The 16,395-nt window shown below is 42.1% G+C and overlaps 1 protein-coding gene across 12 annotated transcripts in view; it reads right to left on the reverse strand.

Moving 5' to 3' along the window:
* Positions 1 to 6: 6 nt before the first annotated feature.
* osbpl8 (oxysterol binding protein-like 8) overlaps positions 7 to 16,395 on the reverse strand; it is a 94,861-nt gene continuing 78,472 nt past the window's right edge. For 8 of the 12 annotated variants that reach the window (XM_013913258.1, XM_013913264.1, XM_013913259.1 and 5 more), the window contains 21 exons: positions 16,095 to 16,168; positions 14,733 to 14,813; positions 13,131 to 13,232; positions 12,719 to 12,922; positions 11,226 to 11,310; positions 9,829 to 9,994; positions 9,503 to 9,728; positions 8,761 to 8,945; positions 8,471 to 8,552; positions 8,280 to 8,378; positions 7,907 to 8,003; positions 7,694 to 7,792; positions 7,104 to 7,201; positions 6,851 to 6,856; positions 6,340 to 6,429; positions 5,867 to 6,003; positions 5,407 to 5,592; positions 4,680 to 4,833; positions 3,223 to 3,325; positions 2,748 to 2,853; positions 7 to 2,661 (listed from right to left, as the gene is read on the reverse strand). In XM_013913258.1, coding sequence (XP_013768712.1) covers positions 2,532 to 2,661; positions 2,748 to 2,853; positions 3,223 to 3,325; positions 4,680 to 4,833; positions 5,407 to 5,592; positions 5,867 to 6,003; positions 6,340 to 6,429; positions 6,851 to 6,856; positions 7,104 to 7,201; positions 7,694 to 7,792; positions 7,907 to 8,003; positions 8,280 to 8,378; positions 8,471 to 8,552; positions 8,761 to 8,945; positions 9,503 to 9,728; positions 9,829 to 9,994; positions 11,226 to 11,310; positions 12,719 to 12,922; positions 13,131 to 13,232; positions 14,733 to 14,813; positions 16,095 to 16,168 — 2,510 coding nt within the window. In that variant the 3' untranslated portion in view covers positions 7 to 2,531. The remainder of the gene's footprint in view (positions 2,662 to 2,747; positions 2,854 to 3,222; positions 3,326 to 4,679; positions 4,834 to 5,406; positions 5,593 to 5,866; positions 6,004 to 6,339; positions 6,430 to 6,850; positions 6,857 to 7,103; positions 7,202 to 7,693; positions 7,793 to 7,906; positions 8,004 to 8,279; positions 8,379 to 8,470; positions 8,553 to 8,760; positions 8,946 to 9,502; positions 9,729 to 9,828; positions 9,995 to 11,225; positions 11,311 to 12,718; positions 12,923 to 13,130; positions 13,233 to 14,732; positions 14,814 to 16,094; positions 16,169 to 16,395) is intronic. The other 4 variants (XM_005742668.1, XM_005742670.1, XM_005742666.1 and 1 more) reach the window with 3 other exon arrangements.

The following is a 16,395-nucleotide window of genomic DNA, read 5'->3' on the forward strand; positions in this document are numbered from 1 at the left end:
TGCTACCATTCCTTCTTCATACCTGTGTGGGAGTTACAAAGTTTAAATCGCTTAACAGTCTGCTGACGGCGGAGGCAATCAAATATGTAAACTTCAACAAGGCTAACATCATGACAGGCGAAGAGATTTACAAAATGTTCAGCTATGGTCCACAAAGCGGTCTGGATCTTTCTGAATGGCCTAGACTGGTCTTACTTACTAGCACCTGATACGCTGTTTGTCAGAAGGTCAGGTAGCGGGGTTCTTCATCCTCGAATCAATCACATATGACTACACCACTGCTACTGCTAGCAGATTGCTGGGAGTTGTTTGTATGTGCGGTAATGCTAAACGCAGTCCTCACAGGGCTGTAACCTTTTAAACTGTAAAGCTGGATGAGTGCGGGGGTCATTCTCATCTCATCTCTGAGACTAATTTCAGCATCCGCACGTCCAAAGACAAAGGCAACAGACTAGAACCGCAATGTAACTTCTACACCTCTGTAACATCGAGGTCCCTGGGATCCTTTTTTCTCTCTCTTTTTTTAAATGGGAGTTCTAATTGTGCATCCCAATATTAACTTCTTTTTTGTATCGACCTACATCCCTCTGTATCTACAGAGCAGTGGAGAGACTGACACACAAGGTTAAAAGCAATGGTTTGTGCACAGAGCGAGTGTCTGTATTGCAAACCTCGGTGTTGAAATGCCGTTAGATATTTACACAGTGAAAAGGATCGACTCCTACGCTACACACTGAGCTTGGCTGGTACTTGCGTACGTTTGGAATGGTTTACTATGAAGACGGTTTAGGAGTCTACATCCTCCTCTTACTAGTAACTTACTAAAGAGTCTACTGTAGTTGTCCTGGTTAGTATTTGGGGCTCAAAAGCACTGGAACGAGGTGACTGATGTTCTCAACTGGACTCGTCATGAAGGCGCTGCACGAAGTGGCAACTTTGCTCAACTGTAGCCTGATCTGGAGGCTGTATTCACATATAGAGACCATTAGGCCAGCTCATGTATGCAATTTTAATATTTTCTCTGAAGGAGAAGTCCCAGCTCAGTTTGGGAAATATACCCACTCAGTTTTTTGCTGTATGTTAGATAAGAAGATCAAATACCACCAAAGGGGGCTCTAAAGAGCTGACCAGTTCTTTGAAGGCTGGTGGATTATTACCAATTCTGAGCCACAGAAGGGAACCGCTCAGGTCCCCTGCTGGTTTTATGGACTCTTATACACTTTGGTTTTTGTGCAGAAGCAATAAGATAAAACATGTTGACTAGTGAGCTTTTCTGGTCAGACCATTACCCACGCTAGCTCTTTTTACCAAGCAGCTGCTGGCCAATCCCATCGCTTATCTCGGCAAAGAAAGTCAACTTAATTCCTGCGCTCCTCCATTGAGAGGAGCGACTACATCATTCAGCCTGGCTGACTCATTAGAGTTGCTAAATCCAGCTTCTTACAGTGAGCTCTCAGATAAAAACATGTCACCTGCTTTTACCTGAAATCTAGGGCAGTGATCACTGAAACGGCCAAAAGAAATGCATCTTTTTTTCCTCCTGTTGATGAGAAAGAAGTGTAAAAGCATTTTCATGTCCACAGATAAAAAGTGTATAAATCATACAAACATCTGACATTTCCAGTGCATTTGTGCCTTAAAACAAAATACAAAATACATAGGGCTAGTGTCCTAACCTTGCTCCTGTCTGTACATGCTACCTACAGTATACACTGACATTGTGTCAAATGTCTGACTTTTCTTTTAAACACTGACTTTGTATGCAAAATGTGGAGTTTTATTATACAGCAGAAATTATAGCTTTAATTCCTTACGACAATGTCCCTTGTGTGTTTTCTGTCGCGGTTGCCACTTCCGCGTGTGGAATCTTCAGCCGTTACAATAAAAAAAGTCCCACAGACTGGACTGCGTCCCCCAGCCCCGTCTCCCTCATCGCTAGTTTTCTGCTCTGAGCAGACATCAACTCACAAAGGATACGCGAAGTGAAGACGCAAAAGAATAAAAACAAAAACATTAAAATCAGAGATCTATTTGTCCTCTGTTACGATCTGAGTTGTGGTCCTTGATTGTGTGGTAAACGATTACCTGTTTGAGGTGAAATGTGAACCGACAGAGTGATTTCACTCCATCAGAAAAACAAACAAACAACAGGTTAAAAATGGCTGCTGTCTCTGCCGCTTACATCAAGGCAAATCAACACGCCTCCAGGTGGCAGTCAACATTTATTCACACCAAACTCTCGCCTTTGACTTCTCCTTGCCGCTGCTCCTCTCCACTTTGAAATCTGAGGATCTCTCCAGATTTTCCAAAAGACTGGTTCCAAATAAATATGTTTTTAAAAAGTCTCTCTTTGTGTTGAAGAGTCTGCTTTTCTGGATACATGTAAGTGAGTCTAATAAAGACAGAGGAGAAGAGAGTTGGAGAGGACTGTTGAAGTCACTAACTGTGAGAGGTCAAAGTCTGAGTCCGCCCCCATGAAGCTCAGAGGGCGTGTTTGTGTGAGGACATCACTGTCTCTGGGGGTATGGCTGCTACTTGAAGATGTAGTTGATCAGGACCTGAAGGAAGATGAGAAAAATGATGATGATGTAGTCACGCTGCTGGAGGAAGGAGCTGCCCTCCACCCGACTCGCGGCACGACTCCGCAGCACGGTGATGGTCCTGCAAACACACAGATGCTACGTGTGAGTGCTAAAAGGTCCAGCGAATTACCACAGTCGCCTCACAGTGTGACTTATACTTCCCACCTGTTAATGTCCTCCTGCGTCTGCTTTATGGATTCAATGGCACTTTGAAGTTCGCTGAGGTCTGCTCCTTTTTTCCTCAGCCGATTGTTATGCTTGCTTTTGTGTCCTGCGATAAAGTAGAGCAAAACAAGTTTAAAACCATAGACGCATGGGCACTTACATAATGCAGATGTATGTATTTAAGTCAGACTGCTTCTAAGCGTTTGTACACATGAGTCACATGATTCATGGGTGTGTCACAAAGTCTAATTTCTCATCAGTAGCAACATCTACATATGCAAAGCGTTGTCATCAAGACCCTTTATTACCTGTATCACAAATTCCTCATCTAACAAGAGCAACAACAGACATTTAGATGAATAAATTCACAGCTGTAGGTATAAATTTTGTCAATGAACATTGTTGACTGACTATATTGACTGTTCAGCCTGCGTATGTGCGTATTGAGATGTGAGTTTTAGTGTGTGTGGCTCACGTTCGCTGCCGGATGAGTCCTGGTGGTCGGGTTCAGGTGAGGAGCAGCCGCTCTCTGGACTCTTGGGCTTGTCACTCTTGTGTTTCCTCTTCGGCACCGTTACCTGTCGGCACATGTGTGGATAAATACACAAGCGTGTCAGAAAAGAAGGCAAATTTCAGCATCTTGGACTGACAAATCCAAAATAAACACACAGACAAACATGCTATTTAGTGTTGATGCAAACGGCGGATGTGCGAGGCATGCTGTTAGGCTAATTTCAACTGGTCAACAAAAAACACATACTCAGCATCCCAAATGAACAAACCTGCCTTGAGCTTGTTTATTCAAATCATTTCTTCCACAGATGTTTAACTCTGCCAGGTAAAGATCTGGGCCATAGAAAAGCATGTCAAAGTTTGCCTAACAGAAGCGTGACTGACTCCAACCGGGGGACAGCGTCAGCCCTGTTGGACAACATTTGGCAACAGCTAAGCAAAAGCCTGAAAGCACTGATGGTGACCGATTTATCCACCAGGGACAAACTTCAGATCCTGGCAGGTGGTTACTCTGAACACATGTGGATGCAAAGAGGCCAGACTGACTGGTCCACAGAAACCTTTAGCCTCTTCTTACGACTAACTAGCAAATTTAAGAGTCCAACAAACACTGCACAAAAACAGAATGGAGTTGGGTGAGGAAGGCGTGACGATCAGGATTAGACTGATGAGGGTGAAATGGTTCTTGCTTTTGGGTGTAATGTAGGAAATGACCACTTTCACGTTTTGCAAATTTTAGAAAACTAAAAGTTTTTTCTCCTTTTATCTCTGTTTTGGTCTCCTCCACATCCGAAAATAAATAATTAGCCACGAATTATTACGTTAAGTTAAATGAGATTCTAACTTTTTGAGTGTTATTTGGTGCTGATAGGTTGTGCACAAGGTAGCTATCAGGAGAAGTAGCCACCTACTGAAACAAAACAAAGAGCTAAATAACAGTAAAAGTTCCAGTCTGAGCTCCAGCAGTGATGTTTTGTTCATGTGGAAGAATTTTGCTGCTTTCTGTTGAACTTTTTAATACTATTCTGAAATTTCACAACGTGTGGAAGAGCCTGCAGCCAAACAATGTTTCCAAATACTGCTCGTGCACTCCTTCATGCTGAACAATGCTCGTCTCTTCAGAGTGAACAAAGGAAGAATGCCTTGTCATCCAGTTACTACAGCATGCAGTCTGACAAGACCTTCCGTCGCATTGAGAGCGAACAGCAAGAAAGGTAAAAATAAAGGTGGTGGCACTAAGAAAAAAAACATCACAATAAAGTGGAGCAGAAGCGACGATGGTGGTGGCAGCACCGTGAAGACAACACAGAGAAGTCACAATGAAGGTGGTGCGCAGGGTGCTTTGAGATGCATGGATGGAAGATGGCTGAGACGGCGAGATGCATTGCTTCACAGCGGTTTTCGATTTGGACAACCTACCTGGCATTTGCAATTGTCCCTCCGCGGCCCCTGGTTACTCAGACTAATAAGACTGCCAGAACGTACCATAGGGGTGCGGTGTCGGACCTTGGTCTGGATACAGCCATCTTTCTCGAACTGGATCAGGTCATTGAGTGGATCCCAAGGCCTTGTGCTGAGGAAGAAAAGGATGATAGAGACGAAGAAACACAGTAAGGATGAAAAAGAAGAGGGATAAATATAACTTTTCTGATATAAATACCGCTCACAGTTTTTCTCTTTCTCATCTGGCATACTGTATCTTACACACAAAAACATTCTCATTATAACAGTAAATAACTGTAAACTGGACATCACCTATGCATATAGGGGATCACCACTAGATGGCAGCCTGCCACACTAAAAAATTCCAAGACTGAGGCAAAAAATAAAATGTGCCTTTAGAGGGAAATCTATTTAAAACCAGCTGACTGCAAATACGCTTGTAAAAGACTTCCGGAAGTGACGTCCAGTGCATGCAAATTCTGTCTCCAATGACGCCAGCAGAAGGTGAACACATCAGAACACAAGCTTAACTGTTTTTTGTCATTTTTACCACAGTTTCACCAGCTCTGCTTTGTCAGTATCTCCCAGCAGAGACATGCATGAAGCTCATACCTCAGCGCTTTCTTATCTCCATTAAACACACAGTTGAATTTAATGTGATTTCAAACCACACCCGCTTACGAGCAACAGAGGAGTCACTCACTCGGCATATTTGTAATGCCACTCTCCGGTGATGGGGTCCTGCTCAAACAGGGCAGGACTCCACTCCTCACATTTGGCTTTCCGCTCACGCGCCGACTTCCTCTGAGCTTCCTCCAGTATGAACTTCTCATTGGTGGCTTCGGTCTGGTCCTTGTTGTTGATGGCTCGTGTCACGTGTTGCCACAGTCTGCCGGATTGAGAAGGAAAAACAAAGCATTAATGAAAGACTAAAAGATAAGACTCTTTGTTTCAATCAGCTGAAACAAAGCTACAGTTCCATGTGCAGTAACATGGATTTGGCTGTGTAGCTCTGATCCAGAAGCAGCAGCAATACTCCGGCAAAAGGGGTTGCAAAGTGGTTTGCAGAAGCATCAAACCTTTGCACAATGTAGTAAGTGCATTTCAGATAATCTATTACATTTGACAGTCAATACTCTGATAATAGTCGAATCAAAGCTCACCTTTCTGACTCAGACTCTCCCTGCTCCTCTAGTGGGACGGTGCAACGAGTCAGTCGGCTCTGCCTCAGCTCCGTCGTGGGGTTCCAGAAAGTGTCCACTATCCCAGTCTTCTTATCATTAATGAAGATCTCACTATCCTGCGGGGGAAAGTACAAAGATAGCTTTTAACATGGTAGTTTTGAAACATTACCCAACTAACAAAGGGAAGGTTTTACTAAGAAGTTAATTTTTTCTGTGGGTATAAAGTCGTGTCTAGTTTGATAAAATCTGCCAGCTTTTCTTAAACCAGAAGAAAACACAGCAACTTGTATTACTGGTTATATATTTCATTTCTAATTAATATTAGCAAAATGTCAACACATCAATCCAATAATGATTTTAAAGACACAATGCAAAATATATACAGATACATGTTGTATCTGTGTTTTTTATGAAACAGGCAGTGATTACAGGAACACAGACACACGTCTTACCCAGTGTCCTTCTAGTGTAGCTAACACCTCCTTTCCCAGCTTGATCTTTCCAGAGATTTGATTAACACAGTCACTGCTGCCCAGGAAAGGCTGCAGGAAAAACGGAAACAACAGGGCAGGAAATGGAGGAAAGAGAAGGAAGAGGAGGCAGAGAGGAAGGGATGGGAGAGGAGAGAGGAGAGAGGAGAAGAAATAGGAAAGGATATAAAGCAGTTTACTTGCTGCAGTTACTGTACGAGAAAAAGATCCTGTGACTTACTATTACTCATAGAGATTTTACTAATACGACCGCTTTTCATTGAAGACCAATTAAAAGAAAACAACATTGTAGAAACTGCCAATGGCAATCGCTTACATGTTTAAGGTACCAGAAGGTACACAAAACCCAAGGTTCTGTTTGCCTACTTTAGGGATATAAAAGTGAGGGGCAGCAATTACTAAATAAATGGATTTCTTAAACTTTTACTATCTTTACAAATTCGCTACCCTGTTTGCTTTATCATAAAAGTACCTGTCGCTAGTTGGTAAATGATGATGGAGCGAGGCGTGGTTGGAGGGGGTGGGATGTTTTTTCAGGAAGGGTGGAGGAGATATTCAGAAAAATCATGTGAGTCTGAGTTTTTTTCAAAGTCTTAAACAGTTACTACAAAATCTAGGACTTCACAAGCCTAAAGGCCTCCCCTTACACACTATTTACTACTATTAAATAAGTACTTTAGTTAAGTATTTTTTAAGTTTTTTTAAACTACAAAACAAAGCCATACCTTCAGTTTGAACTCCAGCTGTGCACTGTAGCCTGTTTTCTCACAAGCAATGGTGACATGACCACCCAGCTCCAGAGTCATGGTTCCATATAGGATACCTAGCAGATTGTTTTTATAAAAGAACGCACAGGTTACAGGTAAACTCGAACATATCTAAAATAGATCAGCACCTACAAAGCAAAGTTCATTTGGCAGGTTAATGCTAATGTGGTAAATGGACTGATTCTTATATAGCGCCTTTCTACTCTCCAGAGTACTCAAAGCGCTCTATACAACACGCCACATTCACCCAGTCACACCCATTCTCACAAGCACTACCTCTATACTGAGCGCTTTCTAACTACACTCACACACATTCATACTCCGATGGATGCATCGGAGAGCAACTTGGAGTTAGTATCTTGCCCAAGGATACTTGGCATGCTGGAGGAGCCTGGGATCGAACCTCCAACCTTCCGATCAGCAGGTGACCTGCTCTACCTCCTGAGCTACAGCCACCCCTGTGCTTTGAATGTCCAACAGAACAGTGATGTTACAGCACTGTTCACACAGCATGAGTGACGTGTGAAAGGAAAAAGATTCATTCGAACCTTTACAGTGAGCGTAGGGCATGTTCATCACATAGTCCTCCCCTCGGTTGAGAAAAGTGAGGCGAGCCTCCCCGTCCAGTATAGCCGACAGCGAGTTTCCTAAAACAATGAAACAGTACTGATAGTGAAAAGTAGATAATAGACCAAAGAGCTAAAATGTCAAAGTAATATTAGAGCAGCACTAAACAGTGAGTGTGCTGTGCGTGTTTGTACCATAGAACTTGGACTTGGCGAGGATGCTTCCACTGAGGCAGAATCCGTCCTTCCTGTTACTGACATAGAAGGCCGATACTGGAGGGTGATGAGATACCTATAAAATAAATAATGGCCTGTATTTATATAGCGCTTTACTAGTCCCTAAGGACCCCAAAGCGCTTTACATATCCAGTCATCCACCCATTCACACACAGGTGATGGCAGCTACATTGTAGCCACAGCCACCCTGGGGCGCACTGACAGAGGCGATGTAAACTGTCAGTCATCGATTTACCCTGTCAACATTATCTGATATGTACTCCTCATATAGCCAAATTCAGTGTAACAGATGAACCTATCAGGCAGCTCTCGGTAGCAGTATTGTTGTTACCTGTTCTGCCATGTAGAAGGTCTTGCTATTGGTCTTCTGATGGAGCCACATGCAGCGGAACGTCTCTCCAATAATGGGATTGTAGGGCTTCTTCAACCCCTGTGAATTCAAAAGCACCATAAAACATGATTTTAGGGTCATGTACATACAAAACATGTGACCAACAGCTGACGCAGAAAGGCTATGCTGACCTTTGGCTTTTTGTAAAATCCAGAGATGTACCACTTTACCACCTTCTTCATCCGGTTATAGGCATTCTCTTCAATTGCAGCCCTGAGAATGAAGCAAAAGCTTGAACTGATGCTCCTCCATCACACAAACACTCTTTTTTTCTCTCTTTTGAAAGTCAAAGACAGGCCAACTTGTTTACAGTCTAATGCCACTATCTGCAGGCTGAAGTCCGATTACCATTGATTCACATCAAATTACTCCCAATTGATAAGCCTGTTTCACAAAGGTCAAGGTAAATGGAATGTCTTACTCTGACAGGAAGTCTGCATGGAAGTAGTAATCAGAGAGTTTGTCCAGAAAGGATCTTGGCTCCAGGATAAAAGTGGGTAACACAACCTTGGACAGGTCCATGCCAGGTCGAACCTGCTTCAGCAGGGTCCAGATCAGAGACTTGTTCTCCTCTGATACGGTTTCTGTCTGAGCAGCTTCACCAGCCTGAGGACACAGTCAGAAAACAGCAGACAGGTTAAGTAATTGCACGTGTCCTGTTGTAACATATATGACAGATTGACACTTTTTTTTTTTTTACTTTTGTTAACGCTACTTTCAAATTTTATGCATGTCCACAAGCTTTAAAGTTCACATGGCTTTTTGTGCAAATGGTGCTTTCATTAGCTCGAGTGTAAACATTTTGCTTCAGTCAGTGTTTAATTATTGAGCTGTCTCGTTTAGATTTCATCAGGACGGAAATCTGTGTCTTTCACACTTATCCTCACATCCCTCGCAGACACCCACGCACACTGCGATCAAAGCTCGTCCATGTTACAGGCTGAATAGCCCTGCAGAGGAACATGCTAATTTCTCCTCATTATGTGAGAAACGTTATTAAAAACAAGCCTTCAGATGAAGTTTTAAAGATGAAAATTGCTGCTACAAATCCTAGGAGATTGTATCCTAGTGGTACAATCACATCTCATCTGCAATGCTTTTTCTTGTTGACGTTCAAAGGAGAGCAAAATTGCAGCCTCCCACCCCCACCCCCTGTTCCATACCTCTCCTAACTCTTCCTGGGACTGTTCCAGGTATGGGGTTTCACGCAGATGCTCATTTGGGTCCAGGTCAATGTACGAGTCGTCCTGACGCTCTGATGTGTCGCTGTCACTCTCCTCACTTTTCTCCAGCCCCTCTGGATCTGACTCCTCGTGGTCCTGCTCTCCTTCCCGATCTGACTTGTCTGAGTACAGGTCCGGGTCTTTCAAATGGTCGCTGTCATTGAACCTGTAAGAAGCAGGGGAATATCATAGAAAGAATTTTTAAATCCATAAAATCAGTAATAGCTGAGCTCTACAATCTAATGTAAATGACATTTCCTACTCACTGGAAACCGTGTATGTTGTGGGCTCTGAGGAGGCTGTAGAAATTAATGGAGTGTTCCCCACCAGTGCCTACAGTGCTCATGTCATCCTTCCCCTCACGGATCATGGTCCTCTTCAGCAGGCTGGAGCACTTCAGGGCCAGCTCCAAGGCATCCATCCAGCATCGGCCTGGAAACAGGAATTAAGCTGATAAACAAGACGCAGAAACCATTTTGTGAATTATTGTTTTCATGAAATCTATTCATGGTGAATCACAACAACCCCTCACCACACATCAGAATCAACTCTGGGTGAGTTAAAAAGCTTTTTCACTTTGGAAGTCTTCCTAAAACAGGAGCTATTTCAGCACCATGGAGAGGGACCGAGTGGATGATGGAGAGGCTGGAATGGATGTTTCAGCACCACGGACAGAGACACAGAGGACACGCTTGCTGTATCTCCGAACAGACTTCTATTTATCACAAAGTCTCCTTTTGTTTCATTTTCTCACATTTACACAGACATAAACTGAGATTCACATATACACACATCCGCCCTCATAACAAACAGACATTCCAGCCTTTCCACATCCCACCTTATTCAACGTTCAACCCGCAGCTAAAGTCTCCTATGTTGGCATTAAAGCAAACAGAGCATTTAACCATATTTCTTATTCCACCCTTGCTTCTTTATCACTACCTGGAAACTACATTACAAATTATTCTAACAGCCTGATTCAGATAATAAAGGTTAATGTACCTTTGATTAGATTGTGGCCAGAAACGCTAACGTTGTTAGGCCACGATTGCCCGGTTCCTGTTTAAAGTGGGCCCATTATGCTTTTCCTTTCTGTCACATGTACACACATTTAAATGTTGTTTTATGTTAAACTTTTTAAATAACAAAGTGAGTGTATGTACAAGAAATCACTGTAAGCTGAAAAGAGTAAAAGGAATAAAATTCTGTCTACCAGCACATAAGCCTTTCCCACCTTTTGTTCAAATGTTCTATTTTAAGAATAAAACAATGAAGAAAGATCACAGGACTCGAAGGCAAACAGCTACAGACGCTTGTTTCAGACAGAGGCACCTTGACCCAATATAAGATAAATAATGATTCATTTGCACTGTGAGTCATACACATCTACTGTAGTTAAGACAAAAAGAAATATGAGGCTGGAAATGAGCAGAACAGGTCTCCTTTATCAGCGTGCCGGAGACAAAACATAGCAGATGGTTTATAAAACAAAGATGATCAGTGCCTCTTCCAATGAAGGCCACTCACTGTCAGATCATCTGCTACTAATACAGCTTTGTTAATGCCAATATTATGCAAATTGATAGTTTATCTCAATCAGTCAGTGTAAGCGGCTGCTGACAAAAGTCAGAGAAATGGCTTTAAATGACAGCCTGTCTCCTACCATCAGACTCAGAGGCAGCACGGAAAATGAGGTGGCTGCTGGGTAACGGCTGCGTGATGGAGCCGACTGCTTCTCCTTTAGGACCCTGATAACAATAAGACACAAAGAAAGGACGGGAATGCACGTTAAAAACATTCACCTAGTTACTCAGTTTCTTGATCTGTGTTTTACTTCTTCGTTTAAAAAGTCTTTCATTGTGATTTCTTTATTTTATCTCAAGTTTTTTATATTTTCTCTTTTCGTTTTACATCATTTCATGCGCAAACAGAAACAATCCAGCATTACAGATATGTAATTATGCAAATGAGAGAGCATAGAGGGCACAGAAGCAGAGCCGGTGAAGTGCTTATTTCAATAGTGGAGAGCAGAAACGCTGTAATGCAAAACAAACTGGTAATTGTGATTCAAGGTTTTGTATTTTTATAATACAAACAAACGAAAAATGAGGCTTGAAATGCAAGGTCAGCGATGAATACTAAATTACTGGAGTGGACCGAAAGCAGGGCGAGCTGAAAACGGGGACAATGGAAAATGAGAACTGCCAAAACTGAAATAGGCTGGCTGGAGGTATAATTTTCTCTGTGTGTGTCCTAAATGAAACAAAGACATGGCTTTCATTATACAGTTAACATCCACATCTGCTTCGCTATTGTAACTGCAGGGGACAAATGAGTGTTTTTAACTGAAGGGCCCTTTCAGCCCTAATTATGTGTAAGAGTTTATTCTGCTTTGCTCATCGATGGACAGCAAGCAAAACTCTGTCTGCATAATGAACCAGTCTGGCTTTGCATTCATGATTACACTGTTATAAACAATGAGAAACAACTTCTAAGAAAATTAAGCCAAAACCAGCAGACACTGGTTTAAAAACACAAGTGTGCTGTAGTGGCACTGCTGTGGTACCACTTTCTAAGGTAAAATGATCATACGCCTGCTGTTTGACATGATAGAAAGTAGCTTATGAACTCGCTAGATGCCCGAAATACCAGCAATTGATGACTAGCAAACAAACACATGCAGGCTTCTATGTAAAAATATATATTGAGAAAAATCATGTCATAATCAAATGCTATATGTCAACTGTTTTCATGGTGATTTTTTCATTGAGTACACGAATCCCTGTAGACCTCCATAGGAAGTAGAATGCAGTCTATGAGATGATTCCAAACGGAGCCATTTTTGAGCAAATAACTGTTTTGTAGTTTTTGTTAACTGTGCACTTGCTGCATGCTTTAAACTAATTGTTACAATGTGTTTAATAGTGAACATGCGCTGTCAGTCTTGCCTGCTGCACAATAACATTCAATATTTAGTGTTTACTATTATTTACACTTAGCTAGATTATTGTGATGGTGTTGCGTTTATTATGTTGCTCTCTTAGTTATTTGTTAGTTTTCTAAAAAGGTGTCTGAAAATCATAATTTAATTAAAAAGATGCTACATTAGGATCATTTACATAACTGACTTAATGCTTTTTAAAGGTCCACTCTGACCTTGACAGCCCAGATGGACTGCTCCAGGGGGTGAAAGAGTTTGAAGCAGAAGCCGTCTTTCTTGGAGGGCCTCTCGATGAGCTCGCAGGCATTGAGCAGCACCGTTCCCACCCACTGTCCGTTTTTGTGAGTTTTGTAGATGAGCAGGACGCCTGGCTTCAGCACACACCACAGCTTGGTCCAGCTTTTCAGAGTGCCACGGATCTGCAGACAGTTGCAGGAAAAAGTCAGGTACTCAAAAACGCTACCAAAACCTGAAGGGATTCTTTTATTCTTTGTCTTACTGTTACAGCTGGGAACACTATTTTTCCTAATGCAAAAGTAATCTGTTATATTTTATGCCGGCCTAAGGGCAAGTTGTCAATGCAAATATATAGAGCACAAGGCAGACACTGAATGTGGGATGCGCCACCTTTAGCCAGTCGGCCATGACGATGACAGAAGGATCAGTGATGGTGCTGAGCAGCTCCTTGGTTGCCCTCTTCTTTTCTTCCCTGTAGTTCTTCTTCTGCACCTACAGGGAACACAGAGGGCGGGACAATGCAAAGACATCATTATGTGGACATGGCTTCCCACTGAATTCCATTTGGCAACAAAAACTATGAGTGAAATCACACTCCTCTGTGTCCCTGTCACATTAACACCAGGGTGCTGTTCGACTGTCGAGTACACTCTTTTACATTTAATGGCTCCCTTTAAGCCTGCACATGTGCATGACACCAGTGCACCACAGGTTTAAAAATCTGTGTTTTCTATACATCATCAGGTAGAGTGTGGCCCAACATACACAACTTCCCAAAAGAAAACATTTGTACCGACTGGATTTTGATTAAAACAAACAAACCCCCCAAAAATGAAATTGATTAGAAATATTCGTCGGAAAGAAATCAATTATTAGGATCTAAAGCATCATCTTAAAAGACTGATTCTAATTAGACTGTATTTTTCCAATTAAATTAGTGCTGCAGTACACTACTGAGTAAAGAAAAAAAGACCAAGCACACATACTTTGCAATATGTTCTCACAAAATTCAGTTCCAAGCAATAATTCCTAAAGCACTTTTGCAAAAGCAATGTTTTTATGATTAGAGAAGCAATCCGTCTGACTAATGTCTACAGCTCAGCTTACAGGGAAGTAATCCGTTTCCAGAAATGAAAGCTACTACAGGTCTTTAAAGGTAGAGTTTGAGTTGCATCCACTCCATTTTCCAGTGTTGTGCTATAATCCTGTGGATAACTGATATTCTGTGTGCCAGAACAGTCAGCTGATCTCAACCGTATTGGCCTGTTGTGAGTACAGCTGTAACCTCCTAGGACCTGCGTCCACATATGTGGACATCACATTTTTAGGTTATTTAGACCAAAATACTCAATTTTGCTCTACAAGGGCCTGATATCCACTCACGAGGACATTATGCTGCTACTGTTCTATTGAAATTTCAAACGAATATGTGGCTCTCATTATTCTTAGAAACAAAAATTAGGTAAAAAAAATAACTAAATAAAAAATCTGGTAAATCTTTATTTTTACATTCATCAGGTCCCAATCAGCCCAAATATGAAAGAGAAATTAAAAATGCATGCCGTGGAAGAGTTCGGGTCTTAGGAGGTTAAAGTGTGGAAAAAGCGCACATCAAATTAATGCAAGCTGTGGGAGCTGAAACGCATTTATATTCGGAGGTCTGCAAGACTGTGCCTGCGGCAGGTGGACTAAAGTGAAGTTTGAAGGACAAAATCATCACCTCTGAGTGTTTTTCAACATGTTTGACTATACTGTGTCCAACTCACTCTGACATTTGTTACATGAAGAAAAGTATGAGCTTTTAACAAAAAACATGACCTCTAATGGCACGCAGTTTGAATACAAACACTGTAAATCGTCATGTTGACAAGCATCAGTGATTGAGCTATATGTAACACTCTCCATGAAAGAGCCTCATTAAGACTCGTTATGCCTGCCCTTAGAATTAAGCGTCTGGATACGCAAGACTTAAGCCGCTTTGAGCTCACTTACCTTGAGGGACTCCTTTTTGGTGAGCTTCCCCCCAGACGCCGACACATCCTTGTCTGAACCATTGTACAGCTTTGTTTCAGACTGAGAACACAGGAGAGAAAAGGCAGATCTTGGAGATGTCACATCAAGATCTTTATTCTTCATTTTTATACTCAAATGAGAAAAATCTGTTCTTAAGCCACATGTTTGTTCATTCTAACGGTTAACACACCCTTGACAGGTTGGAGACTTCCAGTGGGGTCACCTTAAAGACCCTTAGTAATAGTAATGCTGGTAATCTGGGAATTTCTGTTCCAGGTAACTAAAAGAAAAATCAGTAAAATGCCTAATGTAGTCTGTAAAGTGTAAACGTAAATGTCAGCAAAGTTTTGCCTCTTAATGACAAATTGGTTACCTGAAATCACACAACCAACACAGTCTACTAAAACACGGGGACATTATTTGAGGTTAGCAGATCTTTTTCCGACCAAGCTCATGCGTTTCCATGGTAGAACCCAACTTAGCTCTGCTACTAGGACAAAGCTTAAAATTGCTGGTGTGTCTCTGCCAGATCCCGTCACATGCCAGCCGGAGCGACCTATAGTGGCCACATAGGTGTGTGTGTGTGAGCTATTTAAAGCTGTAAACACACACACACACACACACACACACACACACACACACACACACACACACACACACACACACACACACACACAAGCAGTGTAGGTGACAGGATGGAGGTTACGTGATAGTAAGCAACAAAGCTAAAACCCTCCTTCCAAAGCTTTTGTACTTTTCACAAACGTTCAGATTTATTTTGCTGAGAGTACGACTCCTGTGAGGACTGCTGTAAACCACAGCTTGGGCTTGATTCTGCATCTGAACTAGTCATCTAAGATGTCATCTGGATGTTTTTAATACACACACACACATTATTTTAACTCTTGTTTTCCTCCTGGCAAGCCTCTGTGAGAGAATCTCTAAATTAACCATCATGCATGGATCATCATCTCTTCATACTTCATGAAAACAATTTCATAGTGTCTGTGCAGTGACTCAGAGGAAGTCTCGAGACACCCACGTTTGCACTGACATATTTGATGAGGACCTCGACAGATAAACTAGACGAGCCTCCACGCTGAGCTCGCTTGAAAGACGGGTCGAGTCCGAATTTTAGTTGATAAATGTTTGATGTTTAGCAGCGTATGCGATGTATGATTCATCTCAATGTAGGCTCTCCCACGCCTTAGGCTAGACTCAGAAAAGGAAAGGAGATGTGCAGTAATTCCCTTATTCTCTGGTCTCATTACACACTGAAGCAACCCATCATTCCTTCTTAGCCTTTACGGTGCATCAGCTCAGTGGAGTGAGTTTTCTTACCTTGCTCTTAGATATGGAATGAGAGTCCTCTTTCAAAGGCAGTGGCAAGAGGTCCTCCTTCCCTCTCTCAAAACCTGTAACCATAAAGAAAGTCCTAAGTTCATCTGGTTCCAGCAGCACCTCCTTATTCTCTATTCCTGTTATTTTAAAACACTATCCAGGTGCACGAACCGTGGGCAGGTATGCTTGATTGCTGTCATATGAATAGTATACTGAAGACTTCTCCAAATCTTATAAGGGGCTTCTGATTCCCAAAAAAGAACCAATCTAATAGTAAATACTACCAATGCCTATCAAATCA

This window comes from Pundamilia nyererei, unplaced genomic scaffold (genome assembly GCF_000239375.1).
Source record: "Pundamilia nyererei isolate P.nyererei 1_Seehausen unplaced genomic scaffold, PunNye1.0 scaffold00122, whole genome shotgun sequence".
Classification (NCBI taxonomy): Eukaryota; Metazoa; Chordata; class Actinopteri; order Cichliformes; family Cichlidae; genus Pundamilia; species Pundamilia nyererei.